Below are 18,034 nucleotides of genomic sequence, written 5' to 3'. Positions count from 1 at the left end.
CCAACAATATGGTCCAAATAATGTGCAATTATGGATGAAAGCCACTTGTGCCCAATGCCACACACAACCACAAAGGATGGAATGAGTGAAATGCACACATGCTGAGGACAGCATACACGTACTAGGGGAGGTGGCAGCATGAGTAAGGATGGTGCCAAAGACCTTAGTGGCAGAAGAGGAGTCACCTGAAGTGGCACTGGTTGTTGTTTGGGAGCTAGTGGCGGGGGACACTGCAGAGAAGATTGGTGCCGGTACTCCTGCCAGGAGTCCTGTGGTAGTTAGGGGGATGGCCATCCAGGGGCCACCTAACATAAAGACAAGTATTTGCACCTTCAAAACTGCTATGTGAGGGTTTGACTAATGTGGAAGTGAAGAGTAACTATGATTCAAGTGTATTTCGTACACTTTGGTCATATCTTTAAGTATAATTAATATGTGAATGCAAAGCCTAAACTGAGAAACTGATGAAATCAATTTACATAAAAAAAAAAAATAATAATAATAATAATAATAATAACAAAGATTGCAAAAACATAAAGCCAAACCAGACTAACAGCAAAAGATCTTTCAGTCAACAATAGTGATAACAACAAAAATCAGTTCTAAAATAATCAAGAAATCAATCTGTATAACAAAAAATATAGGTACGAAAGAAGCTTTTGGTATACATATATCGAGTGCAAAGAAAAACAAAAATTGATACACAAGTCAACAGGTACACACACACACACACACTCTCCCCCCCTTGAAGGAAATAATGGATCAAATAAGGAACCTTGATGTCAGAAAATCACACAGCCTGGATGGAAAAGCAAATTGGATATTAAAAGAATGTAAAGAAGAACTAGCACACAAAATATACAATACAATTAGTTTCTTGCTCAAAAAAGGAAAAATGCCCTACGACTGGAAAAATGCTGATATTGTACCAATTTATAAAGGAGGAAATAAAGAAGACCTAATAAATTAGACCAGTTTCCCTTACAGGCACAGTAGCTAAAATCTGTGAAAAAGCTATGAAAAGTAGATGGATAAAACATCTGGAGAACAATGCTGAATCTGAGACAATTAGGATTTAGAAAGGGAAGATCGTGCACCACTAATATGATCTACTTTTACTCATGACTAATAGATATAATACAAGAAAGGGACGGAGGGGGCGATTGTGCTTTCCTAGATTTGCAAAAAGATTTTGATTAAATCCCACAAAAAATACTATTTGGAAAACTGGAAACCATATGAAGAATACAAAGTTAACTATTGAAATGGGTGGAGGACTTTTTGATTGGAAGAAAAATGATGGTAGTGCTCATAGATAAGACTTCTACTTGGGAAGAGGTAATTAGTGGAGTCCCACATGGATCAGTGTTGGCTCTAATAATGTTTGCCATTTATGTAAATGACAGGAACAAGGGAATAAAATGTTACATGAGCTTCTTTGCAGATGATGCAAATTTGTTAAAGAAGGTGAGTACTGAAACAAACTGCGACTGGACTTGTTACAGAGAGATCTGAACAGGGTTTGGGAATGGAGTCAGAAGTGGGAAGTGGAAATCAACATAAAAAAATGTAGCATAATGGAATTTAGAGAGAGAGAAGAAAAAGGAGATATAAAAGTGGTGAAAAAGAAGTACAGAAAGAGTGATCTGAAAAAGACCTGGAAAGGATATGTCCCCTGACAAACATATAAACAAAATCGTTGGCAAAACCTTTAACCTATTAAGACTAATAAAAGTGGCTTTTACCTACTTGGATGAAGAAAGAGGAAAGAAAATACCAGTCACATTGATAAGGCCTAAATTAGAGTACGCAGTGACACTGGTCACCCAATACAAAAAAGAATATAAGGAAGATTGAGAGAATCCAGGGAGCAGCTACAAAAATGGCCCCAACTGACAAAACTATCATATGAAGAAAGATTATTGAAATTGGAATTGTCAATTCTGGAACAGCGAAGAGAGAGAAGTGACTTGTTAACCCTCTACAGAATTATGAAAGGCATGAAGTCCTTGATGGAGAAGACTTATTAAATTGGGATAATAGAAACACTAAGAGGACATGGAATGAAGCTTAAAAAGGACAATTGTAGAAGAGACCTAAAAAAAGAACAGCTTTCCCAACAGAATGGTGGATGTATGGGACAGATTAGATGAAAAAAGTGTGTGCAAAAACAATACAAGTATTTAAGAGCAAACTAGATATGGAGAGATACAAAGACAGGACACCACAAATTTAGCTCTGCTTCCTGTAAAACACAACTAGGCACAACATACGTACACATTCATATTTGCAAGGTTGTTTCAAAATGTAGGCTGTAAAATAAATCAATGGAATCACTGCATGACATGCCTATCAAAAAGTATAAACCACAGCAGGTTGAGTCAGGGACTTTCCCTGAAATACTTTGATTTGCATTTATCATATGAGTTTCTAACACTGCTGCAAGAACTGGCCTTGAGATAATACCTTTCATTCCACCAAAGCACTAACTGAACATTCATATACTTCATATGCTTCTTTCCCCTTACAAGGGAGGTAGCTAAAGTCAAAAGCATCCACTCCCGTCCTTTTCACCCCCACATACTCCAGTACTATTCAGAACCCCTCCCTCCCCCTTGCTCCTCCAGGAGTGGACAATCTGGTCACTTGCACGAACAGGACACCTAGATTTCGTCTGCAGGCAACCATGAGTTGCTCCAAAGGATCCCACTGGGCAACTACTGTAAAACTGGAATTGTCCACCCCTGATACATACATGCATGCATAAATACATACACACACACACACACGAGGCATGTTTTTTAAGTAAGTACTGTCTTGAAATTCCACCATTGTGGCGCTGCAGTCAGCACTTGGCGCATGCACGTTGTGTACCACTATCTCTTGGTTAGCCACAGCTGCTATTATGGAATCATCTGACCGTGTTTAAGTTTGTTTGTATTTGAAATGGCTCCTACGATTGAGAATGCCGCCGATTGTGAAATACACGCTGTGATTCGTTCTCTTACTGCTAAAGGCATGAAAGCAGCTGAAATTCATCATCAGATCAGTGTAGTGTATGGAGAAAACATTATGAGTGATGGGATGGTGTGGAAATAGGTGAGAGCTTTTACAGATGGCCGTACAAATGTGCATGATGAGGAATGAAGTGGACAATCTTCACACACACAGTCAATCAAACTCAAGATATAGACAGATCAGGCTGGGAACAACTTGATCACCCTTCGTACAGCCCAGTGACTACCACATCTTCCTGCATTTGAAGAAGCATCAGGGTGGTCAGCACACCGATGACGATGAAGATGTCAAAATGGCCATGTTGCAATGGTTCTCTAATCAGGCGGCAGATTTCTACGAGGATGGTATTCAAAAGCTAGTTGTACAATATGATAAATGCCTTAATATTCGTGGAAATTATGTTGAAAAACAGATTACAGTACAGGCTTTCATGTAAAAATAAAATTGTTACAAAGTCTACTTGTTTAATTTCTATTTTAAAACGGTACTTACTTAAAAAACACACCTTGTGTATATATATTTACGCCAACAGCACTGTATAGGGCAGAAACATGGAACATAAGAGAGGAAGAGAGAAGGAGTTTGAATGTGTTTGAGATGAAATGTCCGAGAAGTATGATAGGGGTTACTAGGCTAGATAGAGTGAAAAATGAAGAGGTGAGGAGGAGAACAGCAGTTGAAAGGGAGTTGGGAGATAGGGTTGATGAAATAGTAGTAGGATGGTTTGGACACACGGAAGGAATGAGTGAAGAAAGATTAGTAAAAGAGGTGTGGAAGGCAGAGGTGGAAGGAGTGAATATGAGGGGGCATCCTAGGATGAGATGGATGAATGGATGGATGGGGTGAAAGGGGCATTACAAAAGAGAGGAATATCTGTTGAGGAAGGACGGGCGAGGACAGAAGATAGGGGTAAATGGAGAAGGGTTGTGTATGGATGATGCTGTGATGCATGAAGGGGAGTGGGTGGGGGATGGGGGTGAGGAAGTATGTGAAAAAATTTGACGCAACCTGAAGGTATTTCTCCCCGTCTTCTCCTTTTCTGCATGAGGGGACGGAGAGGGGGGGATGTTTGCCGAATTTATGAACTGGCCTTGCTGTGGATGTGCTGTGTCTTGCGACACTGCTTCTGACCAGGGCAGTGGACAGGATGCAGGAATGACCCGTCATCCAGGAGGTGCCAAGATAAGAGGGATGGAGTAGGGTGGAGGGGAGTGGAATATGTAGGGAATGGAATGTGTGGGAGTGGTTTCTATGTCTTTTTCTTTTTGGCTACCCCCCATGTAAGGGAGAGAGAGAGAGAGAGAGAGAGAGAGAGAGAGAGAGAGAGAGAGAGAGGAGAGAGAGAGAGAGAAAAAAAAAAGCCTTTGGTATATATATATATGTCAAGATGTTGTCATATATATATATATATATATATATATATATATATATATATAACATCTCAAGTGAATGTCTGTGGGCAACAATGAGTGGCTCCAAAGGATCCCACTGGGCAACTACTGTAAAAATGGAATTGTCCATCCCTGCTCCTCCTGGATAATGTGTCATCCCTGCATCTCGCCCACCACCCTTGGTAAGACACAATGTAGCAAGATACAGCACATCCACAGCAAGGCCACTTCATTTATTTGGCGACCCCCACTCTACGTCCCCTCATGCAAGAAAAAGAAAAGACGGGGAGAGATCCCTTTGGGTTGCATCAAAATACCATTCACACATACTCCCCCCTACTTCTTTCCATGCATCACAGATTCATTCATACACAACTATTCTCCATTCACCCCTATCCTCCTCCTTTTCCCCTCCTCTTTCAACAGACATTCCCCTTTCCCAATGCCCCCTTCACCCCATCCATCCATCTTATCCTTGGTTGCTCACTCATGTTCACCCCCTTCTCCTCTGCCTTCCACACCTCTCCCACCAATCTTTCTTCACTCATTCCACATTTCCAAATCATCCCAATACTTCCCCCTATCACCCCAATCTCCCAACTCCCTTTCCACCCCCACTCACCTTGTTTCTCACTCCATCCAGCCTAGCAACTCCCACCAAATTCCTACGGCACCTCACCCCAAACACAATCTCTCCCTCTCATGTTCCATGTTTCTGCCCCATACAGTGCTCTCAGCTTAATCACTCCTTCATACACTCTCCTCTAAGCATCCATTCCCAAATGTCTCATTACACTCCTTAATCCCCCCAGGCACCCACTTGTCCCTCTCAATCTACATTCTACCTCCATCTCCATCCCCCTCCCACCACATTCGCACCCAAGTATCTAAGGCTATCTACATACATACATATACCAAGGCTTTTTCCCCCTTTCCAGGGAGGTAGCCAAAAAGGGCAAGGCATAAAATCACTCCCACCCTTTTCATCCCTAAATACACTCCACACCCTTCCCACCCTCCCTCTCATCTGAGCACCTCCTGGATGACGGGTCATCCCTGCACCTTGCCCACTGCCCTGGGTCAGAAGCAGTGTCGCAAGACACAGCACATCCACAGCAAGGCCGCTTCATTTAATCGGCGACCCCCCCTCTCCGTCCCCCCTTGCATATAAGGAGAGGACGGGGAGAAATCCCTTCGGGCTGCGTCAAAATTTGCTCACACATACCAACTCAACCCCCACCCCCCTGCCTATTCCTCCTCATGCAATCATGCAATAAGGCTATCTACTTCCTCCAATCTCTCTCCCTTAATAATCACTTCCAATTTGCTGCCATCCTCTCCCCCTGCACATCCCATCACCTTACTTTTACCCACATTTATCTTCAACTACCTTCTTTCGCACACCTTCCCAAACTCTGTCACTAACTTCCTTAATCCCTCCTCTGATCCTACTACAAGCAGTTAACAACAACTGGCTATCTCCCATTTTTCTCCATTTTCTTTAACCATCTCCAATCTCCTGGCCATTACCCTTGCATTTACCTCTCGCACCATCCCATCCATTAATGAATTGAACAGCCAAGACAACACAACACATCCAACCTTTACCTCAAACCACTTGTTCTCCCTTCTAATCCTAACACTCTACTACATACATACATACATATACCAAGGCTTTTTCCCCCTTCCAAGGGAGGTAGCCAAAAAGGGAAAGGCACAAAAACACTCCCACCCATTTCATCCCTAAATACACTCCACACCCCTCCCACCCTTCCTCTCATCTGAGCACCTCCTGGATGACGGGTCATCCCTGCACCCTGCCCACCGCCCTGGGTCAGAAGCAGTGTCGCAAGACACAGTACATCCACAGCAAGGCCGCTTCATTTAATCGGCGACCCCCCCTCTCCGTCCCCCTTTGCATATAAGGAGAGGACGGGGAGAAATCCCTTCGGGCTGCGTCAAAATTTACTCACACATACTACCCCACCCCCCACCCCCCCGCCCATTCCTCCTCATGCAGTCAAAACATCATCCATATACAACCATTCTCCACTCACCTCTGTCTTCCGTCCTCTCCCTTCCTTCCTCAACAGACATTCCCCTCTTCCCCAAAGCCCCCTTCACCCCATCCATCCACCTCATCCTAGGACGTCCCCTCATGTTCACTCCCTCCACATCTGCCTTCCATACCTCTTTTACTAGTCTTTCTTCACTCATTCTTTCCATGTGTCCAAACCATCCTAATACTCTCATTAAAACTCTTAGCAGCATTCCTATTCCATACATCTGCAATACCTCCCACAGTATCTTCCTGTCTACCCTGTCACAAGTCTTTTCCAAATCCATAAAGGCCCAAAAAACATCCTTACATTTTCCCAAAGCTTTCTCACATCTGTCTTACCACAAAAACCTGACCCATGCAATCCCTACCTGTCCTACACCCACACGGTTCCTCACGAATTACACCGTTCCTCTCCTAATCCTCTCAATCAGAACCTTCTCAAGCCTTCACCACTACACTCAACAAACTGATCCCTCTGAAATTACTATACTCGCACTTGTCCCCTCCCCCTTGTTAAGTATAACTATACAGGCACTCCTTCAGTCTTCCAGCACTATACCCTCTTTTAGACCAACATTCAACAACCTTACCAGCCAGTCCATCATCGCTGTGCCTCCCTTTTTTAGACACTCCACATCTAACCCTGGTGCCTTACCTCCTCTCATCATTTTAATAATTGGTTTCACCTCAACTTTCCTTTCTCCTCCATTTCCCTCATTCATCACTGTCATTTTTTTGGCACTTCTCACTACAACTTCCTTTCCCTCCTTCACATTTAGCAACTCCCTAAAATACTCTGCTCATCTTCCTCTCCATCTTTTACCTTTTCTTCTCTACTTGATTCACCTCCTCTTCCTCTCTTGATGTCCTTCCAAAACACCTTATTACTTTCAAAATTTTGTCATACTCTTACCCCATAGCACATCTGCTCTCCTCTTTGCCTCCTTTATCTTATGCTCCTTGTACCTCATATGATTCTCTTGTCCTATTTTGTAACCAATCTGTGAATGCTCGTTTCTTCTCTTCTACAACCTTCTTTGCTTAATCATCCCACCACTCACTACCCTTCCTTCTATTTCTTCCTGTCCTCCTCATTCCACACACAATCTTTGTACACCTTGTGACTCCCTCCTTAAAACATCCCCATTCCTCCTCCACTCCTAGTTCTCATCTATCCTTCACTCCCACTATCCTCTCAGCTTTTCCCCCCTCACAAAAGTGGTAGCCAAGTCAAAATCTAAATACCCACTCCCATCCACTACCTTTTCCTCCCTCTCATTTACAAAAATAACTATGCAAAAATGGAATATTAACATTACATTATAAAACAAATTTGAAAGTGTTAAAACAAGGTTTGTACCATTAAAAAAGATATTCTAAGGCATCTTTATGGGGTGTGGTCATTATCCAATATTTTTTGCTACTTGCACGGGGACTTGGAACATATCCCTTCCATGCACCAAGGGATCACTGTACTTCTGACCCAGGCACTGAGCACGGGGATACGATGGCCAATGATCCATGAGGAGCTAAGTCCTATCTATTTACCAAGGGCATATATCCACTCCTGTCCATCACCCTTTCCTCCTTGCATTAGCATCCTGTGGATGACTGTTTATACCTGTCTCCTACCCACTACCCTGGGTCAGAAGCAATGCAGCAAGACACAGTACATCCACAGCAGGCCCATTTCACTTTATCAGCAACCTCAAACCCCAATGCAGAAAATAGAGAAGATGGGGGAGAATTTCCTTCAGGCTGAGTCAAAATATCATTTATACATTCCCTACTCCTCCCATCCCCTGGCACTTCCCTTCTTTGCATCCATACACAACCATTCTCCACTCTATCTGCTGGCTTCTCCATTCCTTGTTTAACATTTCTCTCCTGCTCAAAGCCCATTTTACCCCCATTCATCCATCTCATCCCCTCTGCCTTCCACACCTCTTTTAGTCCTTTTTCTTAACTCATTCCTGTGTCCAAACCATCCCATCAGCTCCATCTGCCATTTACTTTTCCACATCTACTCCTCACTTCCTTGTTTCACACTCTATCCAACCTTGTAACCCATACCAGGAGATATGATACATATACATACATACATGGTTCCCCCCCACCTACAAGGGAGGTAGCTGAATTCAAAGGCATAAATCCACTCCCATCCATTTCATCTACACACTCCACTCCATTCACCACCTCTTCCTCTTCCCTCATCTCTTGGCTCCTCTTGGATGATGGGTCATCTCTGCACTTAGCCCACTGCCCTGGGTCAAAAGCAGCATAGCAAGACATAGCACATCCACAGCAAGGCCACTTCATTTAATCAGCGACTCCCTCTACCCCCCTCTCCGTCCCCTTATTCAGAGAAAGAGAAGATGGGGAGAAATCCCTTTGGACTCCATCTCATTCACACCTACTCCCTCACCCCCCAATCCCCCACCCACTCCCTTTCATGCATCAGAGCATCATCCATTCTTCACTCACTCCTATCTTCTGTCTTCTCCCTTCTTTCCTCAACAGACATTCCCCTCTTTCCCAATGCCCCCTATCTATCTCATCCTTGGTTCCCCCTCATGTTCACTCCTTCCACCTTTGCCTTCCACATATCTTTTACCCATTTACTTTCCCTCCCCTGCTTATTATAGCTCCAAAACAAAGTTAAGGAGTTATGATAAAGGGGAAAATATAAATGGGTGTTGGATGGGTGCATGCCTTAGCTAGCTACTTCCCTCACAAGAGAGAAGCCTTTTGGTATATACATTGATAGATAGCAATCCATTCCTCCAAGTCTCTTTCTGAAGACCCACAGCCATTAGGAATCAGCAACAACCTCCAGAGAAGTCCCTAAGTAACTTGGGTAAGTATAGAGTTGTCCAGGCTATGCCTGTGCACATCATAGACTTGTAGGCTTTTTCTGTGTCCTCCACGTGGTGGTTGTATCTTGGTCAGTTTGAACCTGTATTGGTATTATTCTAATACTGGATGGAGTCTGAAAAAAAAAAAAAAAATAGTAACTTTTGACTACCCTAGAGCTTTCCCCAATCCCATTTACCAGCAATACCTTCCACAGTGCCTTCCTGTCTACCTACCCTGGAGTACGTCTTCACCAAATCCATATTGGGCCAACAATCATCCTGACATATTGCCAAAGCCTTCTCACAAATCTGCCTAATCATAAAAATTTAATCCACACATCTTCCTTTCCTAAACTCCCACTCCTCCTCACCAATTATTCCCTTCGTTCTCCTCTCTCAATCAAAACATCACAAACCTTTCCACCTACATTCAATAAACTGATCCCTCTAAAACTACTACAATTACATAAGAACATAAGAAATAAAGGAGACTGCAAAAGACCATAAGGCCCACACTAGGCAGCTCCGTATCCATCACCACCTGTCATCCCCATCCATAAAGTTGTCTAATCGTTTTTTAAAACAACTGATAGTTTCAGCGCTTACTACATGGTTACTAAGTTTATTCCATTCATCGACCACCCTATTAGTAAACCAATTCTTGCCTATTTCCTTCTTAAATCTAAAATTTTCCAGTTTATACCCATTACTGCGAGTCCTGCCCTGTTGTTTTATTATGATGACCTTGTTAGCATCACCCTTGTTATAGCCTTTGATCCATTTGAACACTTCTATTAGATTACCCCGCACTCTGCGTCTTTCCAGAGAGTGTAAGTTTAGGTGCCTAAGCCTCTCTTCGTAAGCAAATTTCCGAGTCCTGGTATCATTTTGGTCATTCTTCTCTGTACTGATTCTAGTGAATTTACATCCATTCTGTAGGACGGAGACCAAAACTGTACCGCATAGTCAAGGATGGGTCTAACTATCCCTAGATAGAGTTTAATAATTACCTCTGCACTTCTATTCGTTACCGTCCTAGCAATGAAGCCTAATGCTATGTTAGCTTTATTTCTGGCACTAATACACTGCTTCCTGGTTTTAAGGTCCCCTTTTCCTTTGTAATGTGGAACTACACAGGCACTCCTCAAAAAGGCTCCCCTCCCTCACACACATTAAACCTCACTTAGGCGTCATGAGGAGCAAGTGGGTACGCGATGATCCCGACGTCGGCGTCTTGATTATATTTATTGTAGTCGTACCTAAGTAACCTCCATTCTCTCTAAACTGGCTTCATCATATTTTCTATGGTTACCAAAATTCACGGGTGAAAGAGAACGAACAATTGAGCACTGACTTTTTTTTTCATAATGCGATTATTATGATGCAACATCGCACGTCGGGCAGCTAATGCTGCCAGACGTGCGATGTACCCCGGAGTGAAGTGGTTAAGACACCACATGATATCCATTCAACCTAGGTGCCTTACCAGCTATCATCATTCTCAAAGCTCCTTGTACCTCATCTTTTCCAATATCTCTTTCATTTTCCTCTCCCATCACTGACATTTTCTTTGTGCCTCCCACCACTCTACCTATCTTCCCCTTACTAACTTCACTTAAATTAACACCTGTCCACCTGGACCTTTTACTTTTTCTTCTCTGTCTGACTCCCCTCCCCCCACTTCTGAACTTTTTTCCAAAATATGTTTTTATTTTTTAAAATATTCTGCCGTAATCCTACCCCATTTTACATCTGTTATTCTCTGCTTTCTAAATCCTATCTAACATTTTGCTTCTCTTCTGTTCCTTATACCTCTCGTGTACTTTTTGAGTTGTACTTTGCAACCAGTCTACACATGCTTGCTTCTTTTCAACTACCATCTTCACTTCATTATCCCACCACTTTCCTACTTGTAATTGTTTTGTTAGTGTTGTAATGTCTTGTTTAGTTGTATACATTTTTTTCTTGTCCTGCAAGTTTCTTTTTTCTTTCTCTCTTTAGGAGATGGCTATCTCTGGTATCCACACATACAATTAGATATACAGAACATGAACATGATCACACATACACAAATGCACATCCAAACACACTGCATGAAACAAAACATAATGAAAAATAATTTCCATAAGTGCATAAATAAATCAATCATTCTTACTAAGTGTAATTCCACTGTACATAATCATGCAAAACCACTGATCTACAGTGAGCACACTAGAAACAAGAAATTAGTCCTACATACATTAGTCTACAGCCACATTACCCCTTACACATTCAACAACAAAAAAAGACCCTAATATTTGCAACTGAAAGTACCTGCAGAAGCCTTTTCAAACTGTCAGAGCATTAAAAAAATGTCAACTTTCTTATCTATTTACCTACAATGGCTTGAATGACATTCAACTTCTAATCATACAAAAATCATAATTTAGGCATCAATCATTATCAACTCATAATGTATTCCAATTATGATAATTATTGTAGCCTTGAATTTCACAACTGGAAAACTACAGCCTTGCAGTGACTAGAAACAGTCCTCAGGCCATCCCATAGATCTCTCTGGAAAGAAATATGGACTACAGTAATGGGGGATGGGAAAGCAGCTTCTGGTTGTCAGTTCCCCTTGTGCAAAAAGGTGAGGATCAACCACCAAAAGGCATGTAACTACAATTCATCATCTTTGTCCAATGTACTTGGATTGCTGAGGCAAGTGGAGGAAATAGTTTCGAGATAGATCTTGGGCTAGGTCTGGAAACAATGTCAGCACCTCCAAATACAAGTGAGGATGTTGACAGATTTTGAAAGCAGCATGGGGCAACAATTCCGATGTCTGTCTTACAAGACATCACTTGCAGGTACCTATCATTGCTCTCTCCAAATTCTGTAGAACTTCTCAAAATATTAAAGTACCAGAAAATGGGCTTCAAGACATCATAAAAGCACTGACATTGCATAAGGCAATAAAGCAATCCATAAGGACCCAGGAAAAAGAAAAAAGGAAAGAAATTGAGAAAAATAAACACGAGTTGAGAAAAAAGTTGGAAGAATGACAATTAACATGCACAGAGGGTACCTTGGTTTTCTGGTAGTGGGTTAATACTTCCAGGTGTTGTTGGCATGGCAATCTGGAAGGCATGAGGAGCTGATTTGTCTCCTTTGTTGGAGCCTATGGCACTTGTCACTGGGCTAGACAGCCTGAAATAAGCATTACTATTTAATATTGGTAAGAATGGATATGGGAAAATGATGGAGTAGCAATCAGATTGGTGATATGATGGAACATTACCAAATATGGGTGCACTTAATTAAAATGTGGGCATAAATGAAAATAAATGGGGAGATGGGTGGTGGTAGAATATGAAGAAAAATGCATTAAAGTTCTATGAATAACCAAATTCAAAGATCTTGGGAATAGTGGGTTGTAACAGGAATATTAAGATAGATAAATGAGAGATGGAAAGATATTCCAGATCAGCGTTTCTCAACCTTTTTACCCTTGTGTAACCTTTAAAATAAATTGTATGTCTCAAGGAAAACTCATTTTACTTTCATTGTAATAATAGGTTAGATAGGATGATGTCTACAATGCGTTATTACAATAACCAAGAATACATTGTGCGTGTATAATTATATTACGTATATGAAATTAAATAAAAAATCAAAAGTGCATTAGCTTATCTCACTTGTTCTCGCGGAGCCCTTAGGTACCTTTTGCGGAATACCAGGGTTCCGGGGAACCCTGGTTGAGAAACACTGTTCTAGATGAATGATGCCCAAGATGAATGTGTAAGCAGATGTAGATGTGGTAGGCAGATACATATTTTTCCTACAGATCACCAACAATTCTATTCTTGTGGACAACACCATACAACCACTGGGACACAAGTTTCATGATGTTGATCTAGCTAGTAGCTAGTGGATACTGCATATACTGCATGCATGGGAACAATATTCTTAAGGTATGGGAATACTGATGTGTCATATTATGTGTACATGATACAAGGCATTCCCAGTTTGGAAATAAGTCTTTTCATATAGGAGAGGGTGGTATTTGTGTTGTTTCCCCTAGGTCACTCAAACAAGGTTTTATGCTGTTATCTAGGTAGGGCGAGAAATGTGCAAACATCTTGACTGATTTTCCATTTCATTTTCCAATATTTCCACGAGTCAGCTATTCAGAAGTCTTAATTCAGTGACTAGTTAGAACATGATTTTGGCAAGTCAACTATTCATGGCCAATACCAAATGTTTGGCATATCTAATGGATCTCCCCTAATTTGTAAGAAGTCAAATATGTAAATGTTAAAAAGCTGGGGTCAAAGTATGCTGGATAGGGGATTTCCTGAATAGATGCAGTCCAGTCACTAACTACCATCAACATATATAGGGTTAATGTAGTTTGCAAAGAAACAAGTTCCTGACTTCAAACAATTGCAGGTTCCTCAAGAGTAAAGACTGGCATGGTTGAGCCTGTCAAAAGTAGCAGAGATGATGTTGGACTACTTTGGCCTTATGTCCAGTTAAGAGCCTGCTTATTTTACAAGAATGAGGGTAGGCCATCAGTAGTACCAGAGTTCTTACAATGTGTGAATTGATTTGCAGGCAACAAATGCAACTTCTCTAGGTATTGATAAAGATGACAGGATCTTTAACAACTGTAGTGAAGGAAATCAGTTGATACAGGGACCCTTGGTAATGTTCATATTATTCCAGCACACAGAACAGCTATTTACTTAGATAAAGTGGTCTCAAGTTTTGGAACAAGAACTACATCCATTCAATTAAAAAACAATAACATTGCATGGGGACTGGTACCTACATGGGAATCAAATGATGGAAGCAGCTTCCTAGTTTCTTTTGATCTAGACACAATTATCTCATTAGCATGAAGTCAACTATTCATTACAATATCAAATCATAGGCATAAAATGTAAAATTTTCTAGTACATCATATACACTTTCAACAAAGACTAGTATCTTTAAATTCAAAGGTACACATTTCTCCATAACTCACCTTGAGCTGGAAGCAATGAGAGAAGAACTGGCTAAGGAAGATGGCATTTTCCCATTGCTTGGCAAGGACTAGAGAGAGAGAAAAAAATAATAATAATAAATAAATAAGTAAATAAAAAAAAATTAAAAAATTATGACACTTGATAGATACTAATTCTATTAAACAACAAGTATTTCTAAAACAGACTGCAAACAGGGTACATCAATCAAAGATTTCAGAGATTGTCTGGGGATATGGACACAAGTTAAGACAGATGACGGGTCACCCTGTATCCCACCCATTGCCCTGGGTCTGAAGCAATGCACATGAACAGCAAGACCACTTCACCTATTTGGCGACATATGTGCAAAACCTTTAAGAAAAGGCTTATGACAGGGTTGACAGGAAGGCACTGTGAGAGGTATTGTAGATATATAGGATAGGAGGAAAGCTTTTAACAGCAGTCAAGAGTTTTTACAAGAGTAGTAGAGTGTGTTCAGATTAGAAATGGAGAGCAAGTGGTTTGAGGTAAAGGTGGGACTTTGTCAGGGAGGTGTTATGTCACCTTGGCTGTTCAATTTATACATGGATGGAGTGGTGCAAGAAGTAAAAGCAAGGGTAGTGGTTAAAGGATTGGAGATGGTCAAAGAAAATGGAGAAAACTGGGAGATAAACCAGTTGTTGTTTGCTAATGACACTGCTTGCAGCAGGATCAGAGGAGGGACTGAAGAAGTTAGTGACAGAGTATGGGAATGTGTGTAAAAGAAGGAAGTTGATGATAAATGTGAGTAAAAGGTGATGAGATGTACAAGGGAAAGTGGCAGCAAATTGGAAGTGAGTATTAAGGGGGAGAGAGACTGGAGGAAGTGGATGGTTTTAGATACTTGAGTGTGAATATAGTGGGAAGAGAGTAAATGCCTTGGAGGATTAAAAAGTGTAACGAGAAATAGACATTTGGGAGTGGATGCTAAGAGGAGATTGTATGAAGGAGTGATTGTGTCGACAGCATTGTACGGGATAGAAACATGGAACATAAGAGAGGAAGAGAGGAGCTTGAATGTGTTTGAAATAAGGTGCCTCAGACGTATGTTAGGGGTTACTAGGCTGGACAGAGTGAGAAATGAGGATGTGAGGAGGAGAATGGGGGTGGAAAGGGAGTTGGGAGATAGGGTTGAAGAAAGAATATTGGGATGGTTTGGACACATGGAACGAATGACTGAAGAAAGAGTAGTAAAAGTGGTGTGGAAGGCAGAGGTGGAAGGAGTGAACATGAGGGGGTGACCTAGGATGAGATGGATGGATAGGGTAAAAAGGGCATTGAGAAAGAGGGGAATGTCTGTTGAGGAAGGATGGAAGAGGACAGAAAATAGGGGTGAATGGAGAATGATTGTGTATGGATGCTGTGATGCATGAGGTGGAGTGGGTGAGGGAGTGAGAAATAAATTGAGTGGAGTATGTAGGGGATGGCTCATCTCGTATTCTAGCATCAAGATCTTACAATACCACCATTTAGAAATTCCAAAGTTGAAGAAAATAAATCAACTCTCACCCATTTCATCCCCACATACTCCACTCCCATTCACCACCTCTCCCTCCCTCCCTCATTTCTTGGCCCCTGGATGTCAGGTCACCTCTGCATCCTACCTACTGCCCTGGGACAGAAATAATGTAGCAAGACACAGCACATCCACTGCAGGGCTGTTTCATTTAATAGGCAACCCCACTGTCCTCTCGTGCAGAAGAGAAGATGGGAAGAAATCCCTTCGGGCTGCATCAAAATATCATTTATACATACTCCCTCACCCCCCATCCCCCACTCACTCCCCTCCATGCATCATCCCTTCCTCAACATTCCCCTTTTATCCCATCCATCCACCTCATCCTTGGTCACCCCCTTATGTTCACTCCCTCCACTGCCTTCCAGACCTCTTTTACTAATCTTTCTTCACTCATTCTTTTCATGTGTCCAAACCATTCCAATACTCTGTCATCCCTATCTCCCAACTCCCTTTCCACCCCTGCTCTCCTCACCTAATTTCCCACTATCCAACTTAGTAACCTCTACCATACATATCAGGTATTTAATCTCAAACATATCTAAACTCTTCCTCTTTTATGCTCAATGTTTCTGCCCATACAATATACTCTTAACATCCATTTCCAAATATCTATTTCCTCCTCCACTCCTAGTTCTACTATATTCTTCACTCCCTCCTATTCTCCTCTCAGCCTGTTCTTTTACTCCTTTTCTCTCTCATTTAAGCAGTAAACTCTACAAGTACTCAATTAAATCTATCCAAATTGCCTCCCTTTCCTCTACACTCTTCTACCATGCCCATATGCACTTACAAAGACCCCCATATCCCTTCCCAGCTTCACCTTCATCTATATTAACCTTTAAGAAATCTTCCACCTCACACACTTACCTATCTCCTCACTCCCTACAACCTACCCACTATACTCCCAAACTCAACTCACCCTTCCCTTTCAACTTTGTTTTACTTAATGCCAACACAACCATAATGCCTATCATTATGGCAGAAACATTGAGCATAAAAGAGGAAGAGTTTAGATATGTTTGAGATTAAATACCTGATATGTATGGTAGAGGTTACTAAGTTGGATAGTGGGAAATTAGGTGAGGAAAGGGAGTTGGGAGATAGGGATGACAGAGTATCTATTTCCTCCTCCACTCCTAGTTCTACTATATTCTTCACTCCCTCCTATTCTCCTCTCAGCCTGTTCTTTTACTCCTTTTCTCTCTCATTTAAGCAGTAAACTCTACAAGTACTCAATTAAATCTATCCAAATTGCCTCCCTTTCCTCTACACTCTTCTACCATGCCCATATGCACTTACAAAGACCCCCATATCCCTTCCCAGCTTCACCTTCATCTATATTAACCTTTAAGAAATCTTCCACTTCACACACTTACCTATCTCCTCACTCCCTACACCCTACCCACTACACTCCCAAACTCAACTCACCCTTCCCTTTCAACTTTGTTTTACTTAATGCCAACACAACCATAATGCCTATGCCAACACAACCATAATGCCTATCTCTTCCCTCTTATTCACCTGTACCACACCCAAACACATAAAATGAACCAAACCTAGGGGTTCAGGTTGGAAAACTTCTCCCAGACCCTCTTATGCTTTCACTTCTAGTAGGAATGTAACTTTTTTTTTTTTTTAAAGCGAAGTGGCTTTGATGTGGATGTACTATGTCTTGCTACATTACTTCTGACCTTCTGATGAGAGGAAAAGAAGGGGTGGTGGAGGGGAGATGAATGGATGGGAGTAGGTACATGCCTTTGACTTGGCTATCTCCCATGTAAGCGGGAAAATGCTCTTGGCACATAGATTCTCTATTTTCTACAGGAGGGGATGAGGACAGGAGGGGGGGTCACCACAAAGCGGCCCTCCTGAGGATGTGGTGTGTCTTGCTGCATTGCTTCTGAACCAGGCAGTGGGCTGGAGACAAGGATGAATCTGAGGAGTTAAGATAGGATGGAGTGGAATGCCTTGACTGGCTACCTACCTTATAAATGGGAAAAATGTAATTTTCGCAGGAAAATTAATTTTTCCCTGATACAAACCTGAGGCACTCCTTACAATAGGATACTTTCGCGTAGCGCGAATATTTCTACTGCGAAATTAAAATCCTCGCTCTGTGGGTCTGGGCAACGCTTATCCTCAGTAAGGGGCCCCATTGT

At 41.8% G+C, this 18,034-nt stretch overlaps 1 protein-coding gene across 10 annotated transcripts in view; it reads right to left on the bottom strand.

Annotated features, from left to right (window-relative positions):
- The window catches only part of LOC143036394 (E3 SUMO-protein ligase RanBP2-like), a 216,592-nt gene that overhangs the window by 124,991 nt on the left and 73,567 nt on the right, over positions 1-18,034 (bottom strand). For 6 of the 10 annotated variants that reach the window (XM_076203695.1, XM_076203701.1, XM_076203703.1 and 3 more), the window contains 3 exons: positions 14,338-14,405; positions 12,397-12,518; positions 123-305 (listed from right to left, as the gene is read on the bottom strand). In XM_076203695.1, the coding sequence (XP_076059810.1) occupies positions 123-305; positions 12,397-12,518; positions 14,338-14,405 (373 nt within the window). The remainder of the gene's footprint in view (positions 1-122; positions 306-12,396; positions 12,519-14,337; positions 14,406-18,034) is intronic. The other 4 variants (XM_076203699.1, XM_076203698.1, XM_076203702.1 and 1 more) reach the window with 4 other exon arrangements.

Source organism: Oratosquilla oratoria, chromosome 20, assembly GCF_046742065.1.
Source record: "Oratosquilla oratoria isolate Oo_2021 chromosome 20, ASM4674206v1, whole genome shotgun sequence".
NCBI lineage: Eukaryota > Metazoa > Arthropoda > Malacostraca > Stomatopoda > Squillidae > Oratosquilla > Oratosquilla oratoria.
This window is presented reverse-complemented; position numbering and strand designations above follow the sequence as displayed.